The sequence below is a fragment of the Gekko japonicus genome, unplaced genomic scaffold, assembly GCF_001447785.1.
Source record: "Gekko japonicus isolate JY-2015 unplaced genomic scaffold, Gekko_japonicus_V1.1 scaffold53, whole genome shotgun sequence".
Classification (NCBI taxonomy): domain Eukaryota; kingdom Metazoa; phylum Chordata; class Lepidosauria; order Squamata; family Gekkonidae; genus Gekko; species Gekko japonicus.
Window position 1 is genome coordinate 71,315 of NW_015162474.1, and position 18,514 is coordinate 89,828.

The 18,514-nt window shown below is 39.8% G+C and overlaps 1 protein-coding gene across 3 annotated transcripts in view; it reads left to right on the top strand.

The window, feature by feature from the left end:
* Positions 1 to 18,514, top strand: part of ZFC3H1 (zinc finger, C3H1-type containing) — a 64,908-nt gene that overhangs the window by 32,359 nt on the left and 14,035 nt on the right. For all 3 annotated transcript variants that reach the window (XM_015405719.1, XM_015405721.1, XM_015405722.1), the window contains exons 19-23: positions 4,762 to 4,863; positions 5,057 to 5,176; positions 6,768 to 6,942; positions 16,553 to 16,739; positions 17,918 to 18,109. In XM_015405719.1, coding sequence (XP_015261205.1) covers positions 4,762 to 4,863; positions 5,057 to 5,176; positions 6,768 to 6,942; positions 16,553 to 16,739; positions 17,918 to 18,109 — 776 coding nt within the window. The remainder of the gene's footprint in view (positions 1 to 4,761; positions 4,864 to 5,056; positions 5,177 to 6,767; positions 6,943 to 16,552; positions 16,740 to 17,917; positions 18,110 to 18,514) is intronic.

Here is an 18,514-nt window from a genome sequence, read left to right on the forward strand (position 1 = left end):
CACCGCAGACTGTGACAGCAGTCATGAAATTAAAAGACGCCTGCTCCTTGGGAGGAAAGCGATGGCGAACCTAAACAGCATGATAAAAAGTAGAGACATCACCCTGCCAACAAAAGTCCGCATGGTCAAAGCAATGGTATTCCCAGTAGTCATGTATGGCTGCGAGAGTTGGACTATAAGGAAGGCCGAGCGCAGAAGAATAGATTCTTTTGAACTATGGTGCTGGAGAAGACTCTTGAGAGTCCCTTGGACTGCAAGAAGAACAAATCAGTCAATCCTCAAAGAAATCAACCCTGACTGTTCCCTGGAAGGCCAGATAATGAAACTGAAGCTCAAATACTTTGGCCACCAAATGAGAAGGGAGCACTCACTGGAGAAGACCCTGATGCTGGGAAAGATTGAAGGTCAAAGAAGACGGGGACGGCAAAGGATGAGATGGTTAGACAGTGTCATCGATGCAACGAACATGAAGTTGAGCAAACTTCAGAGGATGGCGGAAGATCGGAAGGCCTGGAGGGAGCTGGTCCATGGGGTCGCAAAGAGTCGGACTCGACTGTGCGACTGAACAACAACAACAATCTGGCATAATATCTGTAACAATCAATTCAGATAAAGAAGAGGGAGAATGGTCCTGGAAAGAGTCTGATGATTAAGACACCTCATCCAGACTTTTTCAACTGGAACACTTCAAGAAAGTCATTTCTACTTTAAACTACACAGTTGAATCAACAGAGAACTCTGCTTCTTCTACCACTGCTAATCTGGATGTTAGAGGATTCAAAAAGCCAAGTGTCTGTCAGGCTGTCCCTTCCCAGAATCCTTCAAAAATGTCCCAAGAATGGAGTGGACAGTACCAGGCAGTGGGACTTCCATAAATCCAGTTGCCAGGTTTCATAATATACACCAGGAAACTATGGAGGACTTGAAGATACCTTTGAAGGGTGCCCCTGTGGTGGCTCTATACTCGGGGACGGTCCTATCTAAGGATGGGAACAATGTTTTGAAGGACCTCATTGACAGAAGAAATGAATCGGTACTTTAGAAACCTCATGAAGCGTCGTCTTTAGCTATTAGAACCTCAGCTGTCCTGGCCAACTCCACATCATCTGGGAGGACAGTCTTTTGAATGATCCAGATCCTGAACCCTTAACACTCAAGAAATCTTTACTGAAGATCAAAAGAGCAGCCCAGTTTGCTTCGGATGCCTCCCAAGACACTAGTTTAGTGCCAAAGCTCAAGCAGCAAATGTAGTGTCTCATAGAAACTTATGGCTAAAACATTGAAAGGTGGACCCACTTTCCAAGTCAAATCTTTCAACAGAAAAGTTCTCGGGAAGGCTTCTGTTTAGTGAACAATCATTGGACAAAGTGCTCGTGGAAACTAAAGAAAAGAGGAAGGCAATGCCCTCTACATCAGTTCCCAAGGATAAGGAGTACAAGGGAAAGTCTTTTCATTCCTTTCAACCCTACAGAGTTTTGGATAGGTGTAGAGACAATAGCAGCTTCAGGAGTGGACAGTCCTTTAATTTTTTTTAATAGATATATAAATAATTTCCAGAACAGATTTCAATGAAAACAGTTCTCAGCTAGCTAACAGACAGACAGAAATAACACCAGAAAGAAACCCTCAGCATGACGCCAGGCTTTTAAGTCAGTTACAGGACTTTTCACAGATCTGGAAATAAACCACCCTGTCAATTGTGGAGTTGGGTTACAAGATAGAGTTCAGCTCCCTTCCTCCTCACTGCTTTGTTCAGTCTCCTGTCTCTCAAGGGAAGCTAAAGCAAAGACTATAGAAGCTGTACAACATTTGCTAGACATCAGCGCCATAGAACCAGTGCCACCTCACCAAAAATTCAAAGGCGTGTACTCAGTTCTCTTTATTGTCCCCCAAACATCTGGCAACTGGAGGGCAATACTAAATCTCAGGGACCTCAATCTTTGGGTCCAAAAACAGAAATTCCAAATGGAATCACTGCACACCATACTCCAGACGCACCAACAGAATGATTTCTTAGCATTGCTAGGCCTGAAGGAGGCCTACTTACATGTTCCTATACATCCTTTTTCATGACAATACCTTCATTTTGAATGCAGAGGTCACCATTATCAGTACAAAGTGCTCCCCTTTGGCCTGTCATTGTCATCTCAAGTCTTCACAAAGATCGTGGTAACTTCAGTAGCAGCCTTAAGACAAAGGGGTCTTAACCACCAAGGTGGAACCTTTGTATTTTATTTTAATCAGAGCAAAGAATTCTGTGACAGTGAAAGCTCATACTGCCTTGACATTTCAGTTCCTTGGGGACCATGGATTTTTGATAACTGACTCTTCAGCGAATTTATCACCTTCCACGAACCTGATCCATCTAGGAGCGTGTATAGACATACATCAATTGAACGTCTTTCTGCCTTCAGAAAAGCAGGTCAAAATACAACAACTGGTACGACCAATAAACAGATGGAGATGCACAGATCTGATATTACTGGCCTAACTTCTGGGTCTTCTAATCTCGACAGCAGACTCAGTGCCATGGGCACAATTTCACACAAATTCTACAGTGGTGTCTGTTACCTTTCCAAAGAGATACCAAGATAGTGCTGACATCAACAGTAAAAAAGTCCTTGAAAAGGTGGACAGTGTGGGACAACTTCTCTCAGGGAGTGTCCTTTCTTCCCCCGTCCCACATTGTGGTAACCACAGATGCCAGTACGGGGGGGGGGGATTGCTGGGACAAAGTAGCCCAAGGAAAGTGGTCACAAAAGGAAAAAGAGAACAGTATGAATTGGCTCAAATTATGAGCCATAAAACTGGCCCTGCTGGCGTTCCAAGACTTGATTTGAGGGCAACATGTCCTGGTAAAAATGGATAATATACAAACCGAAGGAATAAATGAATAAATAAAAATAATAGCCTTTTTACAAGAAGGATGAAAAGAGGCCTTTGACCAAATACCCTGAAAATACAAGAAGCTGCTATCACTGCAGTCTCGGGCAACAGAGGGTTGGCCAATTTAGCAACAAACAAATACATAAATACCTAAAGGGCACTACGCAGTTAGCAGCCCCAGTTGATCATAGGTTTCCGGCCTGGAACTTATCCAAGATACTGTAGGCCAGGAGTGGCCAAACTTGCTTAATGTAAGAGCTACATAGAATAAACATCAGATACTTTAGAGCCACAAGGCATGAACAAATATATAACCCACACGCTTTTATAGAAAAATATGCAAATTTGCTTTTTATTAACATTAAATGAGATTGCCCAAAATAAAAGCAAAAGGGGTAAAAACAGATATTGATAATGATATTTAACTTTAGATGGGGAGGGAGGAGAGAGAAAGAATGGTGGGAAGGAAGGAAGGAGGGGGTGGGAAGGAAGGAAGGAGGGGGTTGGAAAGAAAGCAAGGAGAAGGGAAGACTGATTGGGGAGGCATGCCTCCCCTTTGCTTCCTCAACTTGCCCTGCCGGGAGCTGCACAATATGTGTGAAAGAGCTGCATGTGGCTCCCAAGCCACAGTTTGGCCACCCTTGCTGTAGGCGTTAACAACCCCCCTTCTCTTCGAATCTTTAAATTCCACAGAATTGAGAGTCTTATCTTGGAAGGTTGCCTTCCTTGTGGCCATAACTTCAGCCAGGAGGGTTTCAGAGTTAGGAGCATTCTCAGTAAGGAAGGAACTGTGTACCTTTCAAAAGTTTGGACTCAGTTATATTACAAATTGACCCATCCTTTATCCCCAGAATCAATTCCTCCTATCATGCAAACCGACTAACTTTGCCATCTTTTTGTCCTAGACAATCTCACCTGAAGGAGAAATGGCATAAATTAGATATCAAGTGGGCACTCCAAATCAACCTTAAGAGGACGGCGGCATTCAGAATGTCTGACGCTCTCTTTGTATCTTATGGGACTATAAACTTGGGAAGGAAAGTTTCCAAGTCTAGTTTTGCCAGATGGATCAGACTCTGTATCTGCAAAGCTTATGAAGTGCAGGGTCTTAGGTCTCCTTCGCCTTTCAACTCAAGCAGCTGCTATCTCAGCAGCCTTCAGCACAAGGGCCCCAGTGGAGGAGATATGCAGGACAGCAACTTGGTCCTCCTTTTCTATTTTTATTATACATTATGGAATTGATCAGCAAAATTCCATAGATGCTGCCTTTGGGAGCCAAGTTCTCCAACAGGTTTTGGACTAGTTTGGGACTAGTTCTTGTTCTCAATGCATCTGTCCCACCCAAGATAGTTCAGCTTGATTACATAACTAGTGTGGATGCCTTCCCCCGCTGAAGGAGAACAACCCATTGGAGCTACCTGAAGATTTCTTCTCTTCAGCAGAGTGAAGTCATCCAAATTTTTTCCAACCTCATGAGACTTTTTTGTCTATGTTGCAGATTTACCTTGTTCAAGTTTTCTATGGATAAAGTTTCTTAAGGTTCTTTCTGGAGTCATAATTTATTGTTGGGAGCTAGGCTGTTTTATGTCTGGAAGGATACTCTCTCTAGGTCCTGGAAGGCATGCAAAAAAATTGCATAGCCCTTCCTGGAGCAAGAGGGGGCATGACCTAACCAGTGTGGATGACTTTGCCCGCTGAAGAGAAGAAGTTTTCAGTTAAGTCTAATGGTTTGTTTGTCATTAATGCCACTTGTGAGTCCTGCTTGCTTATGCCTTTTTTTCAAGACTTCTGTAGTTATTCTTGAATATGTGAAAGCATTCATGTGAAATACGAATGGCAGTATATGACTTCGATATTGTGTCCATCTCATTTCAGAAAAATATGTTGAGAAACTTTTTGGTGTAAACAAAGATCGCATGTCAATGGATCAAATGGCTGTACTTCTTGTTAGCAACATCAATGAAAGCAAAGGTCACAGTAAGTAACTTAGGATGCCTCAACATGGCTCTCATAAAAGTTTATAAATTTATGATGCATTTCATTGCATTATGCAGAGTTTTCTCCAAAGCCACTAGTAACATCAGCATACCAATATCATAGGACAGGAATTCTGCTTTGCTTTTATGTAATAATACATTACGTTATTCAATTTTATTTTGCTTGCTAACAGCTCCTCCATTTACAACCTGGAAAGAAAAAAGGAAATGGAAGCCCAAGTACTGGAAACAAAGCACTTTGGACAGTGGTTCCAGCAGTGAAGAGGACCAGTCCTCTGGCCCTATTAAATATGGTAACTTGGCTATATTACAATGAAATCTGGACTGTTGGAATATATGAATGAAATTGTGAGGAAAAACACTTGACTTTGAACAGCTGCTTTCCTTTTTTTTTTTTAACCCATCCTGCTTCTGCATTGTTAAAACGTGCACAGTGAGGTCCTAAAGAGAATCACACCCTTCTGGGTTCATTGAAGTCAGTGGTCTCTGAAGGATATAACTCTGCTTAGATGATACTTAATATGTGCCTGTTTGGTAACCTTGAAGAGCTTTTATGGGCTGTGCCTTAAGAGTAGTGGTTAGCAGTACTTCGAGATTAGAAGATACGTTTGATTCAAAGCCATGTGCTGCTGATGGTCAGATGCTAATAACCAGAAAACGTCTGAAATCTGTAGCACTGATCACAGTCTTGATTCAGTACTGAATTCTGTAAGAATCTGAAGAATGGTAATTACATGTTTAGTGAAAACTTCCAGTAGACTTTATCATCAGAGCTGCTTTTGTTAGCCATAGAGTATTCAAAAATACCCAGTGCTTGTTCAGTTCTCCTTTTTTTCCCTAGAGGTATGTTGGGACCCAGACTCACCCACGGGTCCCGTTTGCAGTCCTGGATAAGTGGGGAGAGCCAGAAGGGACGATAGCGGGCATTGCTGGCCATGTCCAGCAGGAAAGAATGGGCTGTGTGGGCAGCTGCAAATGTGCAAAAATTAAGCCCATCCCAGGACAGGCTATGATGGGGCCTGAACTGGGCTTTGGGAGGGGGAGGGGCTACCAGGAGGTTAAAAACATGCTGTACCCCCAGGCCAGCTCACCTGGCCACATGGGATCATTTGCCCACCCATCTCTTCCTAAGTGTTCATGCTTTAGGGGAGAATGCATGCAGGGAGTTGCGGGCTGTCATTGCTAGGGGAGGGTACTGGACTGGGGGACGCATGGCTTGGTTCCTGTTCAGGTGATTTTGCTTCATTTGCCTTTCACAACCTGGAGTGGTATCTGCATGGGGCCAGATTCATTTTAGGAAAACTGGCCGGTGTGCCTGTTTTCCTTGCATGTAGGGATTCCTTTAAGGGATATTTGGGTGAGAGCTTTCAAGGGGCATGCCCAGCTCAGGGGCTGCCAGCAAGTTACCCTCATGCTCAAGTGGCAGGGGAGACCACTTAGTGGTGATCGTTCTTGTGGAATCCTGCATCCCATGGGTCTCCCCCCATCCCAGCAGGTGGGCTGAGGTACATCGACTGGCAGGCACATCAGTTGATGCCAGGATCCTGTGGTCCCATACTGTGCCAAGGCTTCTTACAGTTGTAGCCATTTTATTCCAAAAAGTGGAGAGTGATTGTGTTTATTGGGGGGTGGGGTGGGTCTCTTGTCCTTTGTTGCCCTCTCCCCTTATCTAGGCGCTAGGACTGCAAACTAGTTTTCTATGGAAGGGACAAAGTTCTTTGTCTTCTACTATGAGAATTGCCAGTGTCACCATTCTCAATAATGCATATCTGTTCAAGCTTAGACAAGATATCTTTTCACAATAGTAATGAATGCCTCAACAAAAATTTCAACTACGAAAATTGTGCATTGTTTTCTAAAAAAAATTATTTGTGGCTCCTACAGTCGAGAACAAGATAAATGTGCCAGCTCTGGATGCTGTTGTGACTCCTGACGATGTTCGGTATTTTACAAATGAAACTGATGATATTGCTAACCTGGAGGCGAGTGTACTTGAGAACCCCTGTGATGTTCAGCTTTGGATCAAATTGGCATATAAATATCTGAATCAAAATGAAGGGTAGGTAATTCTTACCTCACAAACAAATGGGCTGCACTTTCTGTTTGAGCTTTCATCTGTGTTGTTGTAATTTTATTTTCCCCATTAGCTTCGAAAGATCCTTTGCTTATTTGGCCATGTCTCAAGTTGGTTATTTTTTAAAGGGAACGGGGGGAAATTATTAGGTATCTTGAAGTTCTCAGGGGTCTACAGTATAAGCAATAAAATATTGGGGTATTTAAACTCAAGATATGAATTTCCTGAGAGTGGAGCTAGTGTATAGGTGTTATATGGGAGCTGGAGAATATTTAGAGAAAGGCAATGTAATTGGTGGTGGTTGTAGTTTTTCCATCCAGGGCATAGCCAGAAATCTAGTCAGAGACAGTTTGCTGCTAGAGGTGGCAAACAGAATTTATGCTAGTGTGGTATAGTGGCTAGTGTCAGACTAGGATCTGGGAGGCCCAGACTCAAATCTCTATTCTGCCCTGGAAACTCACTGACCAACCTTAGGGCTAGCCACACTGTCATATAATTTTTGTGAGGTTAAATAAAGGAGGGAAGAACTATGTGTGTGTGGGTCTCCATTGGGGAGAAAAGTGGGGTATAATACCTCGATAAGAAGGATTATTTTTTAAAAGACAGAGAGGAAGTGAAATGGGTATCTGAGGCTATGAGGGCAATAAAGCGATATATCCACTATTCTCCAAAATGGTGATGATAGAAGAAGAGGACATTTCCTGTTTCTAAAGTGAGTGACATTTTGGAAATGACACAAGATTTCAAAGCTTAGGGGGGTGTAGGCCCCCTCCCCCCGGGGGTTTTGGTTCGGGTCCGTTGGGCAAAAAAGAATTGGATTTCTGAAAAATCTTCGATCCCAATACCAGCAATGTATTTGCATCAGGAATGTTTTGTAAATCCTGAGTTTTTTCGGGTCCAGTAGACCTGAGATGGGAAAAAATTGGGAGAAAAAAACCAACCCAGGAACAGCAAAGCAGCAAAACACAGCTAAGTGGCGGCTCCTGTCTTTCAGCTGTTTCTCGATCTTTTCTGCAGTCCCTTTAAACCAGCCTGGTTTAAAGGATCTGCAGAATCAGTGGGGGGAGGAGAACAGCTGATAGGCGGGGAGCAGCCGCCATGCCTCTCAGCTATTTCCCCAATCTTCCCAATTCCCAAAAATATTTGGGATTTCCCCCCCCCCCGTGTTTCCAAAATATTCCAGATACTTTTGGGATGTCAAAATATACCCCCAAAATAAAGATAAAGTAGTGAATCTGGATCTTCAGTTTAGGTACTGGCCTTTGCTGCCATCCAGTGGAATTTACAATTATTGTCTACTACCATATGCTGGAATTTTGGATTGTTGTCAAGTGAAGATTTGAATGCCAAGTGCTGAATAAGGCAATAAGAACTCAAGACAAGAACTCAAATTCTTTAATAATGCTAACAAATAATTAAAGTAATATGGTTTATTCTTTATGTGAAATAGTCTTGACAAGAGTAACTAATAAATACTAATTTTTTTAACAGATTAAGCTAACTTCACATTTCATATCCTGTTTAGTCTTATCCTCTCAAATTTTTATTTTAACTAGCTAACTTCACATTTCATATCCTGTTTAGTCTTATCCTCTCAAATTTTTTATTTTAACTATCTCTAATGTTTCTGTAACCCCCTTTTAACACAAACTAAATTAGTGTATCTGAAATTTAAATCTCCTGAAAACAATATTAAATATTGTGATACAGATCTATTTGGCATTGAGTTTTATATTATAAAGATAAGGTCCAAGCTTAATCTTAGATGTTTTATTGTTGTGACAGTAATTAAATGCAAAGTTTAATGTAATGTTAATGAAAGGTCTCTATAGAACAGAGGTGTCAAGCTCATTTTTATGAGGGCCAGATCTGACATAAATGTCACTTTGTTGGGCTGAGCCATGTGTGCCATAAAAGATAAAACTTTATAAAAGGTAGAACTTTATAAAGGACACAGGCAAACCCAATTAATGATACTATTTTTAACTCAAAATACAAATATGCTTAAAACATTAACACCCTTACAGTTTCTCCCTGATGCCCACCCTCCCACTTCCACTGCCCATTACGCATTAGCACTGGAACGGTATAGAAGAACATAATGCATAGCCTCTGTCATCTGGCTGTAAAGATAATCAGTTGCTCATGGGCCAGATAAGAGCCTTGGATGGGCTGGTTTCAGCCCATGTACCGTAAGTTTGACACCCCTACTATAGAAGATACAGACATAAAATGACGTTGACACAGACGGAAGCAAAGAAAAAAAAATACTGAAAAAGAACCTGATCCTGGGTTGGAGAAACTGCAAGGTAACTTGGCAATACAGCTGAACTCAGTTTTAGACACACACTCCTCTCAGATGAAGCAATCAGAGAATTGAATGCATTATAAAGTGACTCAGAGGAAGGAATTCAACAACAGATTAAACAATTAAAGCAAGGTCAAGAAAATACTTTTGATCATATTAAAAAGGAACTTTCTACTCTGAGATAAGCTATAACTACAGGACTGGCACAGACTCAAAAAAAGATTCAAGAAAATATTGAAAAGATTGTTCATACCCAGGAACAATATGAAGACCTGGAACACTGTCAAGAAGTCCAAGATCATTTATTGGAAAAGGCTAACCAAAGATTGACGTTCTGGAGGTTCAGAATAGAGGCTGTAATCTTAGGTTTCAATCCACCCCAGAAGATTTTGGTAAAGCTAATCTTGAAGAAGACTTTCATAAACTCTTACAAGATTGAAGAAGATTCTTTAGACATCGAACAAATATACAGAATCAACTCTAGATTTGCTGTCAGGATTATATTTCCATGTGATATCTTGGTAAAGTTCACACACACAAAAATTAGAGATTCTATTTTGAACAAAGAAAGAACTTTTCCTCTCAAAATTCACAAGACAGAAATACCAATTTTTCAAAACCTTCTCTCTACTATTTTCAAAAAGAGGAGAGACTTTGGCTTCCTAAAACAGATTTTACAAAAGGAAGAAATAAAGTATCGTTGGAAAATTCCATTCGCACTGGAAGAGCAACTCCCAAAAGGCAGAAAAAACATATCTACAATTGAATGAGCAAAACAACTTGCAGAAGAGTTATCAAAAGAATCAGCTGAGGAAGAAGGAAAATTGGACTAAGCAGCAGTGTTATATTAGAAAATGGATAATCTGAATGTGATATCAATAAATATCAGTGGCTTAAACTCTCCCACTAAGCGGTCTAAAATTTTCAATCTATTAAAAGAACAAAAGGCAGATATTATCTACCAGATACCCACATAAAGAAACAGCATGAACATATTCTCAAGAATAAAAAGTTGGGGATGGTTTACGCCATCCCCGTGAAGAGAAAAGGTATAGTGATTTACATAATAAATCATAGAATCAATGTTACATAAGAAATGAAAGATGTGGAAGGGTAACATTTAATGTTGGAAGTTCGATTTCCCGATGGCAAGTCTAACACATTGGTATCATTATATGCTCCAAATAATGCAAAAATGAAATGTCTATGACAACTTTTTTCAGACCTTATTGGATTTTCAAGAAGGGGATATAATGATTTTTGGAGATATGAATTGAGTCCTGGAACCTAAAAAGGATAAATAAAAAAAGACAAAAGGGGGTAGACTCCCCAAGCGTGTTGTTTGGTACATGAAATTGCTACACGGAATTGCTACAATTGATTGATACTTGGAGAGCAATTAATCCTTAATCTAGAAAGTATACTTTTTGTTCAGGAAAAAGAAGATGGAGATTAAATGATTATCTCCTACTTCAGAGATATAATTAAGAAATGCAAAAAAGATCTGGCTGAGTTTTTAAAATTAAATACTATAGAAAATGCATCAATGATATCAATCTGTGAAGCAAGCAAAGCTTTCATGAGAGGAAACCTTATTGCGATAGCTTCTAAGAAAAAGGTAAAATGGAAAGAACTATGAAAATGATAGAATTCAAATATTGGAAGATCAACATATAAAACATACAAGAAAATGGTTTTAAAAGACATTAACTGGGAAACCAACTGAACTTGATTGAGTTGGAAGAAATCCAGAAGAAATTAAAGTTCATCAAATAAAAATATTTTGACCATGCAAATAAACCTGGACATTACTTAGCTTATTGCTTAAAAGAAGTGAAAGAAGATCAATAACTGGAGCCAAAAAGCTAAATGACATCTAAGAGAAGGACATACATGAACAATTTATTTCCTTCTTCTCGCAACTTTATAAGAACGAAAACTTAATTGAGGTCAGACTAGATGCGTATATAAAGAATACTTCTGTACCTAAATTTACAAACAAAGACAGGGACATTCTGAATCAAAACATTGCCGTACAAGAGATTTCACAAGCAATAAAGAGGTTGAAAAAGATAAAGCTCTAAGCCCAGATGGCTTATCTGCAATGTATTATAAAGTTTTGGAGGATGAACTAATTTTACCGCTTCAAAAAGTGATGAATCAAATAAGTGAAAATAAAACAGTACCACAATTGTGGCTGGAGGCACTTTGATTCACAAGGAAGGGAACAATCCAATGCTACCACAATTGTATAGAGTTATATCGTTCAATGTGGATTACAATTTTTTTGCTTCAATAATGGCAGAATGACTTAAGAACGTATAACAAAAATAATCTACCGAGACCAAACAGGTTTCATTCCTAAGAGACACATGAAGACAATGTCTGTTTTATAATTGATGCAATGGAATTTGTGCAAAATAAAGGGGGGAAAAGTGGTTTTTAAGTTTCTGGACGCTGAAAAAGCTTTTGGTAATCTCAGACTTTTATGCTAAGAGTATTACAGTATAAACTCTGGAGCTAGATTTTTGGGTTCGATTCAGGGTATTTATGTGAAACAAAATGCAGAAATTCTAATTAATGGCGTGTTAACAGATGGATTCCAGACAGAAAAGGAGACGAAAGCTGCCCCATATCACCATTGTTACTTTTACTTGCAATGGAAACTTTTGTTTCTAGAATCAAACAAGACCCAAAAATTAAGGGACTGAGAGTTGATGAAGAATAAAGAGTTATGCATATGATGTAGTATTGACAATTTAAAAAAACCCAAATACAATATGGTTTGTTATGGAACACATAGAAAAGTTTGGTTTCCTCGCTGGATTTAAAATTAATATGAAAAAAACTAAAATGATTTCAAAAATTTTAACAAAACAGGAAAAGGATAATATTAAATTACCTACAGGCAGTGATTGGGTTACCAATTCAATCAAATATTTGGGAATAAATGTGTCTGGGGGGGAAAGCATTTCTTCAAGTTAATTATGAAGCAGTTTGGAAGAAAATTCAAAAGGATTTGGAATGATGGTCTAAGTTAAATTTGTCCTGGCTTGGAAAAAATTCTGCAATAAAAATGAAAATTTCCCCCCAAATTAATTTTTTATTCCAGATGCTCCCAATTGAGATACATGACACAAGGACTTCTGGTTTTGGCGACTCCCTGAATGGGTGCATTCCATCGAGCTCCGATGTGAACGCCCCAAAATCACGGCGAATGGGAGGGGACTCGGATGGTTCCGAGCCCCTCTAGAGGCCTTATAGAGGTCTCTTAGCCTGGGGTGCGGGAGGTGCCTCTTCCAAGGCGACGGAACCATCCGAGGAATTGAGGTTCCTCCTTACTCCGATAGGTCCCATTGCCGCGAGACCAATATGGAGAATAGAAGCGCATGCCGGATGATGCGGGCAAGTGATCTTGCGCAACGTTGTCCTTCCTACTCTTTTAAAAATTGCCGGAATGCACTGTGAGTTTTTGTAAATTCCCCAAAGCTAAACAAGTGAAGCGGATAAACTGATCCATAGCCCCTAGTAGATTTGGAAGGAGGGGAGGAGGTGGGGAGTCCCCCTAAGGAAAACAGCGGTTCTTAAGCGATAACTAGGTGGAAAGGGACGGTTCCAATTACAAAATCTCCAAGTTAACTGAGCAGGGTGCAAAATAGCATAAAGCAAAACAAAACTAGTGGACTTTCATATTGTTTACACAAAGTACGGTACGGTCTATTTAAACAATGTTGAGAGGAGACAAAATGGTGCTTTAAAAAAGACCTTCTCCAGGAACTGTCAGCTCAGTGACCTCAGCTCTTAAACCAGAAGCAGTTGCTGACTTCCCAAACATGATGGCTGCGGTGTTGTGCCCTTTGTTGGACCAGATGACTAACATCAATAATCTGGACTGTTTCCAGAAACAACTGGTGGATACAGTTAAAAGAGCAGATGAAATCAACAAAGCAGTAAAACAAGTTGATGCGAAGGCAAACTTTATTAAACAGAGACTGGAAGTCGTGGAAAAAGAGTGGATCTCTGATAAAGAGCAACTGTTACAGCTTCAAATGGAGAAATCATTATACGTCTTGTGATTTCAGGGTATCCCAGAACAGAAAGGGGAGAATCTAAAGGAATTATTAAGCAAAGCATTGGCACCAATGACAGACCTTAAAGCGGATTTTATCAAGAAGAACAAACTGCCTGGTGAAATATTTGTTAGATTCTCCAAAAGGTCTACCAGAGATGTTACCTTGAAAGCGACTAATGGGAAATCCCGGAAAATCAAAGGTGAAGAAGCGAAGATCTTAAAGGATATTCTATTCAAGATACGAAAGAGGAGACAACAATATAAAAACTTAACCTCCTTTTTACATAACCATCCCGCTCCCTTCAGCTGGACATTTCCAGAAGATCTTATTTTCAACTATAATGGTAAAAAGAAGATTGATTCTGCCCAAAAAGCAAAGATATTCTTGGAGCAGCAGCAAACAGAGTCCAGTGATAAACAGAAAACAGAGGACAGTATACAAGCAGATGAAAGGAGTGATCATGAGTCTGAAGACAGTATAACTATTCCTGATAGTTCCTCTGAAGGTTCTGACTCCGAAAAAGGAGTAGCAGATCCTAAAACTCTTAAAGTCCAAATGAAATATGAGAAGAATAAGCACAGGAGATAATGTAATGTAATGAAATTCTGAAAGATTAATTTGTATTTGAAACTATGATCTACCCAATTTGATTAAATGGCTAAACTGGCTTGATTTAGCTTTACTAATTTTGCAATATGGCAACCAGTATTATTCCTTTAATCCTTTTTCTTCTTATATCGATATAGTAGGAATGACTATCAAAACTTTTGAACATATGACGATCCTTGCTTTAACCTTATATGTTATTGGTTAGTCTTAGCACCCATTATTTCCCTTCCCTTTTGTAGTTTTTGTAGTAATAAAGCAATAATTTGTTTTTTAAAAAAGATACATAACACAAGATATTGACAGACTGGTAGATAAATACATTTATTTAGAATGGCAAGAAACCAAGGGTCAGATTTAAAGTTTTACAAAATGGAGAAAAAAAAGAGGAGGCCTGACGATTTCTAATATCAAGTTGTGTTATCATGCAGCTGGCTTGATTTGAATCTCTCACTGGATTAAAAACCCAAATGAAAGACTGATGAAATCGGAAGCAGCCGATTTGTCTGAAGGTCTACATAGTCTATATATAGACTATAAGGAAGGCTGAGCGCCGAAGAATTTATTCTTTTGAATTATGGTGCTGGAGAAGACTCTTGAGAGTCCCTGGACTGTAAGGAGATCAAATCAGTTAATCCTAAAAGAAATCAACCCTGACTGTTCCCTGGAAGGCCAGATACTGAAGCTCAAATACTTTGGCCACCAAGTGAGAAGGGAGCACTCACTGGAGAAGACCCTGATGCTGGGAAAGATTGAAGGTCAAAGAAGACGGGGACGGCAAAGGATGAGATGGTTAGACAGTGTTATCGAGACAATGAACATGAAATTAAGCAAACTCCGGAGCACAACAGAAAACAGGAGGGCCTGGCGTGATGGGGTCGCGAAGAGTCTGACTCAACTGTGCGACTGAACAACAACTACTACTACTACATAGTCATTTTTGGATTTAAAGCTGGAAAAACACTAAAAAAATGAGACGTAATGGACACATTATCAGAAGGCAGTTTACTGAAAAACTGGTAGTCACTTAATATAAGAGTAAATCCCTCAATATCACCTATGATGTCACCACTAGATGCTTATTACAACAAAGCTGAGAGGAAAAATAATGGTTTTATATCAAGATGATCAACAAGCAAGGGAAATTAAGTCTTGACAAACTGTTAATGAAGAAGGGGAAAAATACAATGGCTAACATATCTAGAACTTTCATCAAGACATAAAGAAGTTATGCATATAAAAGGGGAGAGACTGAGAAACTTGATTGAATTTGAAAAGATAATATTGAACAAAGTCATCTTTTGGGACACATTTAGAAACTTATTAGAATATGACACAGAAATAGAACGAGTTAGGACATGCCTGGTGAAATGGTTGCAAAATTTTAAGAAGATTCCATTTCAGCAATGGGAAAATCTGTGGATGAGAGATATATAATTCACAGTAAGTCAAGCAGTTAGGAAAAAATGGTATAAATAGTTTTATTGCTGGCATATGACCCCAAAAGGCATCAAGAAGATGGATAAAAATAAAGGATTGTGTTGGGAATGTAAGTAGATAGATGGTACTTTGTACCATATGTGGTGGTCTTGTTAAAAAAAATAGCAAATATTGGAAAGAATTACATATTGAAATTCAAAAAGGTTTTGAATATAAAATTTGCTATGTTAACAGAGACTATGTTATCAGGCATTTTACCAGTGAATGCAGATAGAACAATGCATGGATTACTTAGGTACGTGCTAACTGCAGCAAGAGTAGTTGGAGCCTGAGGGTTGTCCAACTCTTGAGAATTGGATAGACAAAATGCAAGACTATGCACTTGTGGCAAAACTGACAAATTATATTAATTGGCAAGCTTTTTATGCTTACTATAATTAATCTTTGTAGTTACATATTTGAATGGTTTATTTTATAAATGATATCTCTTATATGAAATATTGAGAACATTACCATTTGCATGGTTTTTATTATAACAAACTTATGTTAAAATTGTATACAGAGTTAATGAGAATTTACCTATGTGTATAATTGATAAGATAGGACAAAATGAAAACACATTATGAGAAAATTGTAGAATATTTTAAGCAGGTTGTTATTGTGGTTTACTAAGCCACCATGTTATATACCTTTTTAATATAATTTTAATCAATGGTTGTCCTTAATATATGTAAAAATTGCCCTTTGCATTGTTTTTATAATTTTATTTTCTTCTCTTTTCCTCTTACCCCCTTTCTTTATTCTGTATTCCTATTAAAAAGTTAAAAAAAAATTTAAGAGGTGTTCTCACATCAAAGGGCTGGTATATTTACCCTATTAGCTGGAAAGGATGCACTGTATCAGGCAACCAGCATCTTTTCCCCTTTCTTCGTAGACATGAAGACGCCTGGATGGCTTTCCATTACCATAACTATCAAGGCATTTCTCCCCCCCCCACACACAAACATACTTTTCATCTCACCCTTCCCATTTCAGAACCCACCAGATATATATGAAATGCAGGAGAGAAAAAATCAGTGGGAGAGGGGGAGTTTGGGGCTCAAAACTAAACTATAAATGTGAGTGCAAAATGTACAATATTCTTGTGTTTTCTTCCTACTTATTACAGATCATCATCAGAATGCTTGGATTCTGCTTTGAATGTTTTGGCCCGAGCGCTAGAAAACAACAAAGAAAATTCTGAAATCTGGTGTCATTACCTCAAGCTCTTTTCCAAAAGAGGAACCAAGGAAGAAGTGCAAGAAATGTGTGAAACAGCAGTGGAATATGCTCCAAATTATAAGATCTGGTGGACTGTAAGTTTGATCTCTTGAAATTTGACATGTGCACATAATTAAGCGGTGGGATTTGTGCATGCAATGTACTATGTGTTACTCACCTGTAAAGTTTTGTTTAAAGACTTCCGGTTGTAGAATCTCAAGAGGCATTCTATTATTCAATGTACTCTTGCTTGCGTGTATTACTGGACTTGCCATTCCCTAACACAGAATAGGAACATGGGGTTTGGGCACTATGGATTGCAAGTGGAAGGAACTCCTGGATTCTGATCTTTCCCACCTTTTCCCGGCAACCTCTCTGGATCCCCAGAAAGCTGTTGTAGGGGAGTGGTGGAATGTTACAGGCAATGTCAGACAAGGAGGTGGGCTAGTCTCCCCAGTTCCCAAACATCAGTTTAGTAAGGATCACAGTGGGCTGCTGGCAAAGGGGAAGGCAGAAAACATACTTTTCTCCAAGCACCGTTGTAGTTTGTAGGATCCAACCCATAGAAACGCAAACATACCAAGTTATACCCCTTCCGTGCATGCACACATCCAGTTCTGAAGATAAAGACTTTTCAGAGCAGCATATGATGCAGTGCAAGAAGCTGCAATCAGAAACAGTCATCTGGAATCTGCCAAACAAAGGCCCTGTTCGCACGGAGGATTTGCCACGATAAAGCCACGAATGGCAACATCTGGGAAGCGTAGCACACCTGTGGGCAACCCGTGGCATCCCGCCGAAGATGCGCAGTAAAAAACCACCTAGGAAAGTGCAGTAGTATCTGGAAAACGCGGGGCAGAGGTGGGCGTCTGATCGTGGGAGCGCTAGTATCCCGTGGCTTCCGGTGCCCGTCTGAGTCCTGTCGCAAATCAGATGGTTTCCCTAAGCACATGCGCACGAACGCTAAACTGGAAGCAGTGCTGCTCCGTGGAACTGTGCATGCGCACAAACACAGAATGTTTGCTGTGCGGCTTCTTTGCCAGCTCCAGCATCGCCGTGTGATCGCGAGCTTCCTGCCACAGTGCGAAGACTCGGGAGACGGTATGATCGAGCTAACATGCTTTATTTTGCCCCGGGGCAAACAGCCTCACCCCCGCGTTATCTGGCCCATGTGACCGGGGCCAAAATGTATTAAGTGCCAGCAGAACAAAGCTACAGAAACAGAAGGAGAGATAGTTATAGCCTATTGTAAAATAAAATGTTTTCTGTTCAGTTTCTAGATCTGGAAAACTCCTTTGATGGAAAGGATTACGTGTGTGGGAGAATGTTGCAGTTCTTAATGAAAGCCCCAAAGTGTGAAGAAAAATTTGATCTTCGATCCTTTCACTTGCTGGAGATGTTGCTGTACAGAGTTCATTTAAGCATCTTTACTGGAAGACATCAAAATGCTGTTGCATTATTCCAGGTACTTGTGTGTGATGTTACACTGATTATATGTTCATCCAAATGATTGTGGCTTTAGATTTCACTAATATTTTTGTGATGTTATGTAGCATAATTTGTAGGTGAACACTAGTATCCTGTCCAACCAAAGAATTAAATCTAAAAAAACTGCAGTGGTAGGGAGGGTCTGTTTCAGAAAGGGAATGCTTAAGAGCACCTTCACATGTTGCAAGAAAGGAAAACCTACTTTACCAGGTAGGTTTCTTGTCGGTCTCAGTAAATGGGTATAGTGGAGATGCATGGGTGCCAGTACACTGTAAAATCATGCCCAGAGCCATACTCAGTTTTCTTTGAACAAGCCTTTTCTATAACGTGGCTCTTTTTATTCTAATTCTTGAAGGTGAAGTGTGTTCCCATCATAATGCTG